General features: G+C 33.6%; 1 protein-coding gene across 3 annotated transcripts in view; it reads left to right on the forward strand.

Annotated features, from left to right (window-relative positions):
* The window catches only part of CADM2 (cell adhesion molecule 2), a 1,068,777-nt gene that overhangs the window by 966,287 nt on the left and 85,467 nt on the right, over positions 1 to 17,023 (forward strand). For 2 of the 3 annotated variants that reach the window (XM_019839555.3, XM_003991537.6), the window contains one exon: positions 10,999 to 11,118. The exons of the other annotated variant lie outside the window; for it this stretch is intronic. In XM_019839555.3, coding sequence (XP_019695114.1) covers positions 10,999 to 11,118 — 120 coding nt within the window. The remainder of the gene's footprint in view (positions 1 to 10,998; positions 11,119 to 17,023) is intronic. 3 annotated transcript variants of the gene reach the window in all.

Below are 17,023 nucleotides of genomic sequence, written 5' to 3' on the forward strand. Positions count from 1 at the left end.
AGCATTGCGAGACTACATGCCTTTTTTTTTTTCCTCTTAGTTGTGGTGTTAGGCGAGGTGCAACAGATCACTGTGGAACTAAGAGAATGAGTTCATATGGGTAGGTGGCCAGAGAGAAAGAGAAGTCTGGATTACGGACAGATGCACAACCTAGTAAACATTAAAAAGGGATTCAGCTAAAATCTGTTCCCTCACATGGAAACAGACCTACCAGTTGGTAAATTAATTCTGTGTAGTCATAATGAGCATTTTTCCTTTGGAGAAGCTTTCTTTAGATGTGTCAATGGGAAAATACACAGTGTGGGAAGAAAAGGAGAGAAAAGACATCCATATGGAGCAAAAAACAGTGCACTCGTGGGAGAGCCCTATGGTTGCTGCCCTCATCTCTGGTGGAGAGTTTGCAGACAGTAAGCTAGTTGGACGAGTCTTAAAACAGTGCCTTCTTTAATTGCTGAGATAAAACATCAGTTCTGGACATGAATACAGTAGGGAGAGCCTGTGGGAAAGGCACACCTCTGCATAAATATGCTGTTGAACTCTGCAGAGAGAAGTGGAATAGGATCAAATAGTGGAGACAGGAGCACTTTTGCATTATAAAACATTTTAAAAGTTGCTACGTGCAGGCATACATATCACCGTGTTGAGATTTAATTCCATCTCTTTGTTTTGAGATGAGCATGAATTGTATAAAATGAGGTTTTACCTTCAGAGTAAAATTCCCGTTCAGAGATAGCACTCAACCATTCTGCAGTCAATGTTTCAATGGTACCTACCTCGACCACTGGCTAAAATGTCCATGAGGAAAACCCTCATTCCTGCCTGAAGGGAGGAGAGTCCATCGCCCAACAATTTTAGCATTGTAAATATCTTTTCTTACACTATTTATACATAATCTTTTCTATCAGTTGCAGTAAGGTAAACAGAAGAATAGAATCCATGACTCTCAGTCTTGCTAGATTTTTTATGTGGAAATAAGGTGAGTTTGTAGCTTTTCAAAGATCTACAAAGCTCTTGCACTCAAGTGTATGAGCACTAATTGGCAAATTCATTTAAGAATTCAAGCAATATTCAATGGCCCAATGAGGAAAATTGAAGCATCTGTTTTCAGAAATAATGGCACACCTAACTAGAAGATACATATTTTTCATGCAACCTGCTTAGTAGCTTCTTACAGTGTAATTTTTACTAACATTGTAACAACACATCATGTGCTTGTTCCAGAACCTAAGAACTATCCTTGACTCCACTTGAGGCCAATCTCCAATTCATCAGCAAGTTCTGATGACACTATTTCCAAACCACGTGTTCAGTATGTCCACTTGTCTCCATTATTCTCTCTAGCCTACACTATTGACTTCCATGTCTACAATCTCTTTCCCACACATATAAATGTTCTAAATACACATTCCTTCATATATTTCCCCTAAGTTTTTCCAAAGGCATTTCATCACACTTAGTGTAAAACCCAAATCCTTATTAACCTAGCTTACCAAACCATACACAATATGCTACTATCTACATATGTGACATCTCATTACTCTCTACACAATCACTTGTTTCTCTGGATCTCCTTCAACTCCTCTAAGACGTGGAGCTCAATCTCTTTTAGGGAAGTTTGCTTCTGTCCAGAATGCTTGTCCAGGAAGTACAAGGAATTCTGTCATGAACACGGGTATTTGCAAGAGTGATTTCTTATCATTCAGATCTCAGATTAAATGAATCTTCTGAAAAAGGATATTTTTGTCCCACTCCAATCTAAAATAGCGCAAATCACACATCGCTTAATTTTAATTCTCTGCAGGGCATTTATCATTATTTGGTATTTTAGTTGTGTATTTGTATATTTGATTGTATAAATGTGTATGTATACATATATGTATGCATTTATGTTTATTTATATGTATATATATATATATGTACCTGTTTACATGAATATATTCTATATCCAACCAGTAGATTATGACTTTCTTGAAAGCAGAGATCTTATGAGTCTCATTTTTCTCTGTATCTCTAGCTTTTAGAACAATGCCTTCTAAATAGTAAGCAATCAGTAAATACTTCTCCAATGATTACATTTCTTTGTCTCTGTATATCTCTATCTTTGTCTCTCTCTCTTTTTCAACAGAAGAAACTTTAATAAAATGTGTATGAATGTATACATATATACATACACAAATGCCCATATTCACATATATGCATATGTGTGTGTGTCCATATATACTGCCTTGACTTCTGAGCAAAAATGGGGAAAATGATATTCATTCTTTGGTCACCCAAATCAAGACCTTTAGATTTCATCTCTTATTAGGAAAAGAAGTGAGATCTAGAGATATATTTATTTGGCAATCCATATGTAAATGATGCCTTATACAGTTAAGCAGTGTATGAAACGAACAACTGTGTATAGAATAATTAATATCTTTAATAGAAATCCTAGAAATTAGAAGACTTATATAATTGACTTCACATGTCTGTTCTTTTTTTTTTTTTTTGCAAAATTATGAGATTATTGCTTACTAACAATTGGATTTATTTTCTTTGGAAATCTGTAACATCAATTATAAAGATAAGATTTATTTCTGGCCAAATATAAAGTGTTTTCTGAAAATCTATATCACAATGCTATAGTACCTAATATTTTATTATTTCAGGAAATCTTTCTTGAGTATCTACTACATACAAAGTGCTAGGCCAAGCACTGCAGAACCTATAATGAATAAATAAACACTCCCTATTATGCCTGGACTTCTCAGTAAAAATGAACAAAAGTGAAGTGTTTTCACCCCAATCCTTCACCATGATGCAACTTCAGAGATGTTTTTAGGATCCCTTCATTAATTGTAATATTCCAAGAGACGCATTCAGGAGAATATGAAATTCCATAGTTAGAAATACTTCAGTAAAATATTCACTTTCTTATTTAGAGCATGTCTTAGATGTAAATAACTTGGAGAAGGTTATCAGTTTGTATAACTAAATCCCATGTGGAAACCAGTTCATTTAATAATCTATTGTAAGATTAGGAAAGACCTTTCTTTATGTTAGAACTCTGAATATTAGGGATACAGGTCAGGATCTGGATTTCTCCATCAGTGTGTTTCTACTAGATCACACTTCCCTTGTGTATTTTCAGATTTGATTTGAGTTTTTTCTTTAATGGATGACAGAACTATTCTCCAAAAAACAACCTTTCATCCTTACAGAACTTAAAGTGTTTGACCAACTCATCTGATTTATTTTGGTAAAGTACTTTTAAGAAGGAGCTCACAATATTGACATAGGTGGAGCTAAATAATGTGGGATCATCCACTTGAAAGGATTTTTCCTACTTTAGATTTTACTTTACTTTTGTCAGTTCGGAACTTGAAGAAGTATTTTTAAAGAAAAAATGCATATATTTTTTTTCAAATAACAGACTGATTTTATTCATAAACTTTCCTTGTAATTACATAGAACTGTTGGTTACCGCCTACAGTTGAAAATTGCAGTACTTTTCATTTTTTAAAAACAGCTTTTTTTTTATTATAAAAGGATTCCATTTAGTATGTGAAGCCAGTGGAAGCTATCAGAAGGATGAAAAGGGATTCATTCAAATCTAATTTTTAAAAGGGCTCCTTTTTATGAAGCAGACGGGGTTACCATACAACTCTTGAGGAGGAAGTATGTACTGGCAAGTTGAGGCCTTGTCAACCTGGTGGTTGTCATTTAAGTAAGAGCCTTGGTGCTGTTATCCATTCTTATGCTATAATCCAAATAGGCTGCTACATGTAGCTGAACATAATGGGAACAGATAAACGCCCTTCTCTGCACAGGTGAAAAAGCAAATATAGTACATTTTTCCTCTTACAATTGCTTCCAATGGCAGTGCAATTATCAGTAAGAAGGTTAAGGATGCCTTATTATTTTTAAGGTTAGGAAATGTGGATAGCTTCTATCACAAAGATGCTTCTTACCTTAATACTTCTAATATATGTTGAGTTCCGACTCTTCTGTATCTCCATTAATAATCCTTGGCTTGGACTCACTCTTGATTACCCTGGGACCACCCTGGGGAGTTAGTGACATAAAGCAGAAAGAGTGTAGACATATGGAGTCCAGACTAAATGGTAGCAATTTTTCTCCCTATTGAACACTAGTCCTTAGAGAGAAACAAGCAGCTTGGGCTTCTGGGACTCTTTAGACTTAATTTTGCTTGGAAAATCCATTCTGAATGGGCCAGAATGCCATTTTTAAAAAGAGAAACTGCCACCAAACAAAACACGTTGACAAGTTAGAAATTATTGTACACTGCATTTGTAGAGAACAGAACATACCTTTAACCTGAAAAGCTCGTTATTGGAAAAAAGGTGCTACACCACTCTTCAATTTATTGTATACAGTGCTTGTTGGAACTGATTTCATTTTAACAAGGTTATACAGGATCTGCTGTGCTCTAATAAGCTCCAGTAACAAAATGTGGTTGCATTTTGTTAAACTCCTTCATTAGGATGTGATTAAAAAGGGTACTTTTCTATTTTTTGAATTGGATGACATGATTTAGAGCTCTAACACATTTTAAAACATTGAAAAACTGCATGCAGAATATAAAATTCTTCAGTGTACTACATCTTAATTTTTTAAATAATCATTTGGACTTGAAGACTCTTAGCAGAAATTCCTAAAAACTATCTCACACATCATATTAGGAAGGGAGAGGATTTTTTTTTTGCACTCACTAAGCATGAATAAGGCTCAATTACTGACTCATGTTATTAAAAATGATACTATTCCCTATTTACTGACATCATTGTCATTATCACCAGTAGGAGCATTATTTATAAAGCGCTAGTCAAATTCAAAGCATAGAGCCAGGTACCTGAAGGAAGCACAGAGGTGTATCATAGATTCTGTTCTCCTGTTATCTGTGTATATTCTGCATACTGTTTACTGTATTAATAAGAATTCAAATAATAGAGTGTATTAATAGATTATGTAAATTAGAAAAATAGCATCACACATGTATTTTATTCTCCACTGGGGGAGACAAAGAGGGACATGGAGTTAGTGAGAGGCCCATAACTTTGGTTGTGCCCATAGTGGTGTGCCATGAACACAAGCATTATTGTCATGGGGATCTTGATAAGAAAGTGAGGAAAGCACTATATAAACTCAAAAAGCATGATGGGTATTCAGAGAGAAAGGAAATCAGTTTATATTCAGTTGGTCAAGGAAGTCTTCACAGAGCAGGTCCAGATCAGGCAGGAACTTGGGAGTAGCATTTTACTAGGTATATCAAGAAAGGGATAGAGATGGGAAAATAGGAGGGGGTTGAATCAGAGTAAACTTTTCCCAAGGAAAAATGATATTTTAAAAAGCAAAGATATGTTGCCTTATGAGCCTATAGTTAATTATATATATAGTTAGTATACATATATATATACACATGTATATACACACATATATATATGTATATATATATACATATATATATATATACACACACACACACATATATGACAGTAACATAATATGTAACAAACATGTGTAGAAAGAAGTATCTGCTAAGTGCCTTGAAAGTGCTTTGAAGGAAGATATTAACTGCAGAATTTAGAAATGCTTTACAGATGAGGTCATATTTAAACTAAACTTAAAAGACAAGAAATGTAATGTGAGTGTCATATAACAGGATGTGGCTCTGAGAACATGGCAGCAAAGAGACCAGCAAGAGCTGAGTCTAGAATTTTGGGAAAAGACTTGGGTTGGGAGCAGATGTCTCCTTATGTGCTAGACTTCCACTTTTTTGCTCACCTTAACTGGGCACTATGAAAAATAAAGAAGCCAGACATGAGGGCCCTGAGGAACTTTAGTCCCTGTTGTTCCAGCACAGTGCCTGAAAACAATGGTGGAGACAGTTTGGAATTCTTCATGACAGAATCAAGCAGGTTGATCAGGGGTGACGATGGACTGCTGAATTTGTGGGAACAAAGTTGAGCCATGGTTCCTGGACACAGATTTTAGTTTCCTGACTCAACAAGTTTGTTGTGTGAGCTGAAATTGTGCTTCTGCGAGTGAATAGGTCCTTAATAGAAGTATTCCACACTATTTATACTGCATTTATTTGTCACCCAGCATTCACGAACATGAATAACTTTTGCTGCCTACTTAGACTTTGCCTGCACTAATATGCAATTGGACGATGACTAAATTTGGGGTTCAGTGGACATTATTGAAATACTCCTGAATTTTTCTTTTACATGAAAACAGTATATATGTTACAACTGAAATGAGAAGTGTAATTTATTGTAATTCACACTTTATGTGTAGGTAAAACTCTAAGCAAATGTTTTCATTCCTGAAACCTTTACTTTTCTCAGTTTCCTATCAAAAATGCTCACGTTTTTCCTTTAAACAAATCCCTGAATTTTCTATAGTAGATGTCTATCTAGACAAATAAAATCTCATTATTTTTACTTTGTTCACTTCTCAAAATACAATTCTTTATCCACTATATATTTTATCAGTTACTCACTCTTCATTCTTTATGCCTTAACCTCTAGAAAATATATAACACAGTTCATTTCTTTTGTAAATTGTAAATTCTGAACTTTTTATTGGTAACCACTTTTTTCAGGAAAAATTAATATTATTTGATTGAAATAAGACCTTCTCCAAGGACAATAGCAATAAAAAATTTGGCCCCATCTTTTGTATTGTAGAAATCAGAGATGGAATGCGATATAGTTAATTGATTGACTTATTGTATAGTTGTCATTTATGAATTTTAATATTCATAAATTATGTCACAAACCATTTTCTCGATTTTTCTAGGGTATAGTTACTTAGTGTCCATGCCCAGACATCCTTTCATCATATGATGTTAACATATAAGGCATATGTTAAGATCTCCTAAAATCAACATCTCGTATTCAGCAAATTACATGTAATATTAATATGGCTGCAGATTATCTTGCTTGAACAGAGTAAATTAATGTCAAATCAGGATGTGGTTATTTTTGTCATGTTTTGTGCATGTATATAATTCTTCTGCATGTAGATTAGTTTATTTTTATTCTTGAGAAAAAATAAATGGATATGTCTTAAAAGGGGAAAAAATGACCTGCATTTTCTATCCTGTACTGTTTGATTGAACAATTTGTATAACAGTATAATGGTTTTAAAAATGTACAGAATTCTAGACACTTCTAAAATGAAACAAATGATTAGTACTAGTGTTTCTTATTTCATGTTTCCTTATGAAAATGTAGTTCCATTTTCCCTATGAATGTCTAAGTAAAAGACCAAAAGTGAATGAACCAAATCAAATCTCTTAAACAATCGCTAAATGATGCCAAAATGTTGCTACTCAGTTATAGGAGTGAAAAACCAGAGATGAGTGTTTTGACTTAGAAAAGGCAGCTCAGAGTCCTTTTCTAATTTCTGCTTTGACAAGAGTTACAGTCAGGCAGCTAAAATAACTAATCTTGAGGTGGAAGTGTTGGAGAAATCACTCCATTATACTCATATGGAATAAAATATTCTCTCTGTACCATAACATACATATATATGAACATATATTTAAATTTAGGGACAAGGAAGCTCTATCTCAAAGTTCTGTCATCCATTAAGGGGCTATAATAATAGATAACTCCAAAATTTGTCATACTCTTTTACTACTGATCACAATAGGATTTGCTTAGTGAACCCTCCTGACCATTCACCCTTTTTCTGAAGGTCTCAAATTAGGTGCAAATGAAGACAGTTCATAAGGAGACATGGAGGACATGAATCTCTGGGCAGGCTCGCACTGCTTTCAGAGTAGTAGGAGAGGGAAGCGATGATTCCTTTTGTTAGCAAGGAAACATATTGAAGGAAGAAGCTGTAAGTCGTGGCCTTAGAAATTTATCTTTCGGGAGCACCTGGCTGGCTCAGTTGGTAGAGCATCTGACTCTTGATCTTGGGGTCTGATCAAGTCCCACATTGAGGATAGAGTTCGCTTAAAAGAAGTAAAAGGAGGTGTTTTTTCTTAGGAGAAGTAATATAATCTTTAGCTTTATATTAACTAGATGACCCTGTAAAAAAATGGACTTTTCTAGATCTCCTAAAATATGTCATATGCTTATAATGCTATGAAAAACTTCATTTATTCACCTTCTAAATTGGGCTAGGATCCTAACAACAAAGTAGGCAGAGTTTTTCCCTTCAAGGATTAATTGTCAAGTGTGGAGACTGACATCAATAAAAGCTTAGATAGAAGAGAGAAGTTATCATACATTTATTTTTTATCTTTCTAAGAATTCCAACTAATCATATGTTGTTGAATTTCAGTTGATTCTGATTACTCTCCTGGTGTTGAATATTTAGATTATTACAATGTTTGCTCTTTTACAATAGAATAAGTAATGGGACAAACAAGAATGTGCCATAAGAAGGATAAAGGAAAATGTTTTAAAATGTTTCAGAACACATAAGATGAAATAAAGTTAGTAGTGATTAAAAACATGTAACAGTGATTGAGAGGGTTTTCTTGTTTGGCAGATACCTTTCTTGACCCAACTGTCATTTGGCCAAGGTGCTTTCCATTAAATTGCTTCCAGCAGGTTTGTTTTTAGGTACATAGGCAGTCAAGAAGGAAGGATGAGAGAGGATGATGAGCAGAAAAAGAGGAGTCAGTATAAGTCAATAATGCTTTGTAGTATTACCTCATCTGTCTGGACACTTCAAAAGATTCTAAGGTGGTTGTCTTAAAGTAGATTAACAATTGTTAAAACTATTGTTTCCTTAATCCTTGAAATGTTAGCCAAGGAAAAACCCTATATTTCATGCATTTTCAGTTATAGGAAATAAAGATATTGTTTGGTTTACACAAAAGTGTTCACAGTACCTGAAAATACATGGGCTCTTTCCAAAACAAATCAAGCTGATTTTCGTTGGTATGGAATAAAGGGGGAAAAAAAGTCCAAATAATGTTTTTTTTTGGCCAGACTAAAAAACGGACAAACAAAAACACTAAAACCTCTTATTTGTGTTATACTTCTTAAGAATTGAATGATATTAGCTAATTTTGAAAGGCTGCTTTTCAGATCTAATGGAATCTTTTTTTTAACTTAGTGTCTGATAGCTCATAATCTGATGTTTATTATCTGTGCTAGGTTTGGTTAGTAGCAGGTTCTTTACATGAGGTGTTATATAGGACTAACATTATTATATGTATTATATGTACTTGATTACCTTCTAAGGTATTTCCTTTTGCATACATTAAGTGCATATATTTTGAGATCCTAATGAGAAAAGGATTTTACTAGCAGATGAAGAATGTATTATTTTTCTTTTTTAGATATGCCTGAAAATTAAAATTACTCATGTTTTCTTCATTTAGAAAATGTCTTTCATTTACCTCCAGCCTGCCACACCATTTAGAAAAGCTTACCATGAAAATAAGAATATTATAAAAATTGGTAAATAAGAAGTATATGTGCACATATACATAATATTTATTCAGATTATAATGTTGTTAAAGTCAGTTCTGTTTTATGATCATGGTAATCTCACAGCAGGCAATGCCCATTTTCTCCAGTGATTAATGTAGCACCATTGAGTTTTTAGAAGGTTGTTTTCTTAATTTGACTGTCTAGGAAGCATTTTCCCTGTTGAAAAACAGGTGTAAACATCAATACCCAAGATAAGAGAGTGAGCTCCTACTGTTTTCTGATGTCTCCAGTGTAGAGAACTCAGAAGGTTAAAGTCTGAGGATTGGGTAAGGCTAATTTATCAGAAGTAAAAAACTAGAAAATTTTTGGTGTGATTCAAAGACTTCAGCTGAGAGAATGACAGGAAGCCTTTTAACGGCAAAATAATCTGTCAAACGCTTTGAATATATAGGGACTGTGTGGCAAACATGTGAAATCAAACCCCAGCACAGTAATTACAGGTAATTTGTGAACTGTTTCTCATTTCCTCACTGTGTAAATTATATGCCTATTCACTTGAGACAAGATTTGACTTTTTGAGAATCTTACTGAGATTCTGTAGCTTAACACTGGCCCCATTGTTTCAGTGTTCCCTATGCTGCTCTTCAAATTTGCAGCCAGTTTTGAGTGAAAGGAGGGAAGATTTTGGTGTAAAGCTCTAAGTTATTCTGTTTATTTTGTTTTCTGTATTCGAGTCTACTGTTAACTTTCGGCAACTTTGATTATGGATCAGGTGTTTAATATTATGGTTCAAGTCGATGTTCAATCACCTCTCCTATGTATGCCAAATAAAATAAATCATAAACCTTTCAGAATATTGGGTTCCATGCTAGTTGACTCAATACCTGTTAAAGACTCCTAGGTACTGCAAAATTGTTAGAAGGCGTTACCAGCTAATCAGGGTAAGAATTGCAAGACTCTAAGCTGTACATTAACATCATTTGTGAGAAAAGGAAAAGCAAAATAATAATAATAACAATAAGCTTCTTTTTTTGTTTGTTTCTAAAGATCGCTCTCATTTTATTTCCTGCCATTAAGTTTTCCTAAAAGAAAAAAAATCAAAATTAAAAAAAAAAGAAAACCATTTAACACGCATATACTCATCCATCATTAACATTTCTTTAATCTTATATGGTGGCGTTATTTGTGTTTATTTCTGTTGTGTTTTTCTCTTTGTTTACTTCTTTGACAAAGCATGTCACTTTTTGTTTTACCTAGTTGTATTTTGCTACTGCATGTCACATGTTTTAAATGACTCAGTGAACAAATGAATTCTTGTCATTTTAAATTTCACTCGAAATATTACAAACAACCTGCTCATTCTCAAACATTGCTCCACATTTTTTGCTTTGGGTGGGAGCATGCAAAAGAAGTGAACCAAAAAATGGCAAGAACTGTGTGGTATGGCCAGCTTTGTACCTGATAATCTGTTGAAGCCTGTTAAAGTTAAACCTAAGTACGATGTATGTATTTATAATTTGAATCATTTGTGTTTCTCTTTTGTTTGCATGATATGATTTTGTTTTATATTTTGTTTTTTTCCACTCACCAGATGTTCCCAACACTTTGCTTCCCACCACTATCATCCCCTCCCTTACCACTGCAACAGTCACAACCACTGTAGCCATAACAACCAGCCCAACCACATCTGCAACAACCACCAGCGTAAGAGGTACAGTATGCTTCTTTGTTATGGCCTGGAAAGCACATTAAATGAAGCTTTAAAGGGGTTTTTTTAAAGGGTAGAAAAATTGAGATCCAATTTTACTTAATTATAGGAACTAATTAAGTCACCTAAATTGCTATCAATTAGGGTTATTGGGATAGAATATGAGACAAGGTGTTACATTTTAATTTTTTTAGTGTCACTTATGACTACTATGAAAATATTTCACAATATCGGCTAAAAATATATGGAGCAAACACTGAGCAAAATTAAATGTGAACATGGGGCACTTTTTTTTTTTTTTTTTTTGCCTTGCCTTGTAATTGTAAACAAAGAAATAAGATGTTCAAGTTTGCAGAGGTAGCATTTGCTTTTTAAAGACCGGATGTAAACGGCTTATTCCTCTGCCACTAGATTAAAAATACCCACAGTGTGAATGTGTTCTAAAATTGGCATAATTCATGGGGTCATCATAAACTGTTCACCACGTAGAACTTTTAAGTAAATATTCAACATGTCACCCTAAAGTGATTCTCTGAGTAGATCTATTCCACTAACAGAACGTTCTGAAAACAAATGTTGATAAAGTTGTCTAGGATGATAGGAATTCATATGTGGCTCCATGAGTAATCTCTGGTATTGGTTTATTATTAATAAATGTTTTTGCCTAAAGGAGAGCAACCTTGAAGAAATTGAAGTAATCTTTAAAGGCAAAAAAAATAATTACATGATGGTTCAGAAATATAAAAAAGCATTCCTGAGCAGTCATTGAGTGGTTAGTAGGTGGTGAAGAAATTAAAAGGAATTGTCTGAGTTCATTATAGAAAAACATGTTTTAGACTTAATTTTTGCATAAGCAATGCTCATAGAGAATTTGTCCTATTTAAGTCTGTCTTTTTGTACTTATACATGTTTTATGTCATGTTGCCTATACTAATATGTTTGTTAAGCTTAACAATTTAACTCAAAATCATGGGGACTTTACATTAATATATATGTAATCAAAGTTATACTAAGGACTGGCTTAACATTATTTTCCTCCAATATACTATCTGTTTTTCTTAAGGTTTTATTAATTTTCAATATTAAATTGAGTTTCTGGCTTTGATGTAACGGTTATCATAGTGTTTATCTCGTTTCTGAAAAATTCTTATATTTGATAATTATTTTTTGATAATCATGTTAACTCTATTATATAAGATTGATAACTGAAGTTTGATGATAGTAGCAATAAGAATTTCTCAAAAATTACTGTTTATTTTAGTATTACTAGGCAAACTGTATTTGAGCTAAATCTACAAGTGAGAAGAATTTAAAGATCTTTCTCATATCAATTAATATGAAAATCAAGTAAAAGTAATAAAAATAAAAAAAGGTAAAAAATACTTTGTGATATTATAGGAAATGAAAGATACCTAAATTTTTACTTTGCTTCATTTTATTATTTTTCCAAAGATTTTACAAATAGCAATTTATTTTTTTTTAACGTTTATTTATTTTTGAGACAGAGAGAGACAGAGCATGAACGGGGGAGGGTCAGAGAGAGGGAGACACAGAATCTGAAACAGGCTCCAGGCTCTGAGCTGTCAACACAGAGCCTGACGCGGGGCTCGAACTCACAGACCCCAAGATCATGACCTGCGCCGAAGTCGGCTGCCCAACCAACTGAGCCACCCAGGTGCCCCTACAAATAGCAATTTAAATAAAATGTAATTACTGCATGCTAACAAAATCTCTATGATAATATTAAGTTCTGACTGTACAGACAAATCACTTTGATGGAAAAGGACGATGACATAATGACTTATTTTTTTTGAAGACTTTCTTATAGCAAAAAAAACAAACAAACAAACAAAAAAACAAAAAAACATTTCCTGAGGCACCTGGGTGGCTCAGCTGGTTAAGCATCCAACTCTTGATTTCAGCTCAGGTCATGATCTCATGGTTCCTGAGTTCCAGCCTTGTGCTGGTCTCTGCACTGGCAGCCCAAAGCCTGCTTGGGATTCTCTCTTTCTCTCTCTCTCAATCTCTGTCTCTCCACCCCTCCACCCCTCCCCTGCTTGTGCTCGCTCTCTCTCTCTCTCTCTCTCTCCCTCCCTCTCCCTCTCCCTCCCCCTCCCTCTTTCTCTCTCTCTGTCCTTCCCCTGCTTGTGCTATCTCTCTCTCTCAAAATAAATAAAACAAACATTAAAAAATTCCCAATAGTCAATTATTCCTTCTTCTTCAAAAAAATTTTTTGAGGGCTTGCTATCTATATATGAGGCTATGCCAGGTTGTACAATTACACAAATCAAACATATTCTATCTAAAATAACTAGCAATTACATAATGCATTCTGCACCCTCCCTAAGTAAACAGTGTCTGTACTTACTTAAGGAAAAGTCTTCATGCTCTTTGTGAACATATATACATGCATCTTAGTATAAAAAAGAGAAAAATGTTTTATTTCAAATGACGTGTTAATAACATATTTAATACTCGTTCACATGCATCTTAAGTGGAGTCTTACTTATTGCATCTTCACCAGCTGTTAAAATGAAATCAATTTTCTACTTTTTAAATTCACTTTTTACGGGTTTCCTAAAATGTTCTGTGCACTTTAAAAGTGATAAAGAATTAACCTTTGCTGCAGAAGAACATGCAAAATAAACTAACCTCAAAGAAGACACACACACGCAAATACACACACGCATGCACTCCCATGCCATTCCCTGTTATTTTTACCTAAAGGTTGAAAGACAATATTTTTCAAATGGCACCAAGATATGTGGAAAGAAAAAAATGTATTTTATAAGTTAGGCAATGCATAGTAGTTATTTTGTATAGGAAAAAAAATTGCAGCACTGACATTAAGTATTAATATAATGCCTTTTTTCTCTTCTATGTTCAATAAACCCCTGAGGGTGGGGAAAGTCATTGGGTGCAACTGTATCATTAATGTCCTAGTCCATATTTGAGGGAGTGGAAAACTCAGTATATAAACATTGTTGTGATTTTTTTTATGTTTTTATCTGTTTAATTTCTATTTCCATTCACTAGAATGTGAAGTTCAGCAAAGCTAGGACCTTAGTTGTCTCACTTAAAAAAATTTTTAATTTATTTGAGTACAGTTGACATACAATGTTATATTTGTTTCAGGTGAACAGCAACAAATTTATACATTATGCTGTGTTCACCACAGGTGTAGCTACCATCTGTCATCATACAGTGCTGTCATAATGTCATTGACTGTACTCCTTATCCTGCTCCTTTCATTATCATGACTCATTCATTCTGTAACTAGAAGCCTGTATCTCCCACTCCCCTTAACTCCTTTTGCCCACCGCCCCAATCCCTTCCTCTCTGGCAATCATCAGTTTGTTCTTTGTGTATAGAGGTCTGATTCCACGTTTTGTTTGTCTTATTCATTTGTTTCTGTTAGATTGTACATATGAGTGAAATCATATTGTTTTTATCTTTCTCAATCTGACTTGTGTCACTTAGCATAAAACTCTAGGACTATGTTCTTGCAAATGGCACGATCTTGTCCTTTTTTATGGCTAATACTTATGTGTGTATGTATGTTTGTGTGTGTGTGTGTGCACCACATCTTTCTCATGACCATCTTCCTTCATGATGCTTCCTTAAGCATTCATTCATCTATCAATGGACATTTAGGTTGCTTCCATTTCCTGGCTATTATAAATAATTCTGCAATAAACGTAGGGGTGCATATTTCTTTTTGAATTAGTGTTTTCATTTTATTTGGGCGAATATTCACTAGTGGAATTATTGTATCATATGGTATTGCTATTTTTAAATTTTTGAGGAAACCCCATACTGTTTTTCACATTGTTGTGAATTTTGTACACAAGTGTTTTCTAAGTTGAATGATATTCCTTTATTTGTATATTACCTATTAAATTAGAGCTTTCAGATGCAATTACATTTTCAATTTAATTCACTTATTCATAAATTAATAAAAGATGTTTCAAAAGGATCATAATAATAATCTAAGAAAATCTGAAAACTGAAGAGAACTCAATATTGTCATCTTACAGTTTTTTTAAGTTTATTTGTTTGATCCCTTTCATTCAGTAATCTAAAGTAACTGTATTTGATTTTATGAGGTTTAAATGCTATTTCTTCAAATTTCATAAACTATATTTACCCACCTATGTATATATTTAATAAATGACTGTAAATAAATCACCACTCATTTCTTTATCTGCCCTCTTTCACCACTACTAAGTTTTCCAGTCTGAGATATGATAAACATAACTATAGAGAACAAACTGAGGGAGGTGGGCAGCTGGTGGGCTAGATGGGTGATGGGTATTAAGGAGGGTACTTATTGTGAGGAGCACTGGGTATTACATGTAATGAATCACTAAATTGTTCTCCTGAAACCAGTATTAGACTGCTTTGTTGACTAACTACAATTATATGTTGACTAACTACAATTTAAATGAAAATTTGAAAAAAAATACCTTTAAAGAATTACACCTGTGGCTATATTAGAAATCAGGGAGAAATAGAACAAAACAAACTCCTCAAATCCCTCAATTTCACATCTCTTCAATTTGTATGTAAAATGCATCCCCCTTAGGAGGAATAGGAACTTCAACCATATGGAATAAAAGCTGGCCATTAGCACTGTCTTGTTGCAAATAAAGGTGTTAAGACAGAGAAGCCAGCAAACTTCAGCTGTCACGGGAAAGAGAAAATAAGTGTGCCCTAGGGGCATCTTTGGGTGTGAATTTTGGTTCTTTTGTTTACAGTCTTTGGTCTTGCACCATGAACCACATTGGGCCTCAGCATTTTTATCAGAAAATGAGAAACACTTAATAGAAGCATTTAATTCCCAGGTTGTCTTGCAGATTGGATAGTATCTAGAGTTCTGAAAACATAATCAACAATCAATGTATGATAGGATTATTTCTCACTTCTCTTTAGTAAAACAAATGTGTTTACTTGTAGTTGTATGATGCAATTACTGAAATTTTATATATATATAAATATATAATAGTGGTTTGCAATGGTTTTTGGTGGTAGTGTACTGATTACTTTTAAGCCTATTTTTTATTGATTATATAAAAAAGATAACATGTTACTAGAGCATATAGAATTTATTTACAAATATAACAATAATTTATAAACTTTCCATGAAGTTTATAGTATTCTTGATTTGTAGCATATATCTAAAATCTGAACATTTTATAGATCTTTTAAAATGTTTTCATTACAAGAGACTATGGCTATAAGACATTTTAATTTCTGCTTTTGGAAATGACAGGGTTTTTTAAAAGTCTAGTGGCCTGATTAATCCTATCACTCAATTCAGATGGCATATTTATACTCTCTTATAAATGTTTCCTGTTTTTTGGTTTTGTTTTGTTTTGTTTTGTTTTGTTTTGGATCACTGTGATGAATATTAATGAGTTAAATACGATCATTTATAAAATGGTTCCAAATGACCTGATGTGATTTCTAGTATTAATATTATTTTAGCATGGTGTTTTTAATTTGAAAACATCTTTCATTTCGATCATATCACACAGTTTTAGTTTCATAATAATTATATCATAATCTTGGAATCTTTAGCAGCACCCTCATTTTACAGATAACAATATTGAAGTATTGAAAATTCTGAAACCATATATGAGACAATGACATATATCAGTGGTTATGTCTATTCACATGATTTTTAAAAATAGAATTCACCAATGAATGTTTTATACTTATCAAGATAGAAAAACTTCTAAACTCCTAATTGCAGTTTCTGACTCACCAAAACTTTAAATGTCTTTGAAGTATAAATATGAGATGATAGGTGCACCTGGGTGGGTCAGTCGGTTAAACATTCGACTTTGGTTCGGGTCATGATCTCATGGTTCGTGAGTTTGAGCCCCGCGTCGGGCTCTGTGCTGAC

The sequence above is a fragment of the Felis catus genome, chromosome C2 (genome assembly GCF_018350175.1).
Source record: "Felis catus isolate Fca126 chromosome C2, F.catus_Fca126_mat1.0, whole genome shotgun sequence".
NCBI lineage: Eukaryota > Metazoa > Chordata > Mammalia > Carnivora > Felidae > Felis > Felis catus.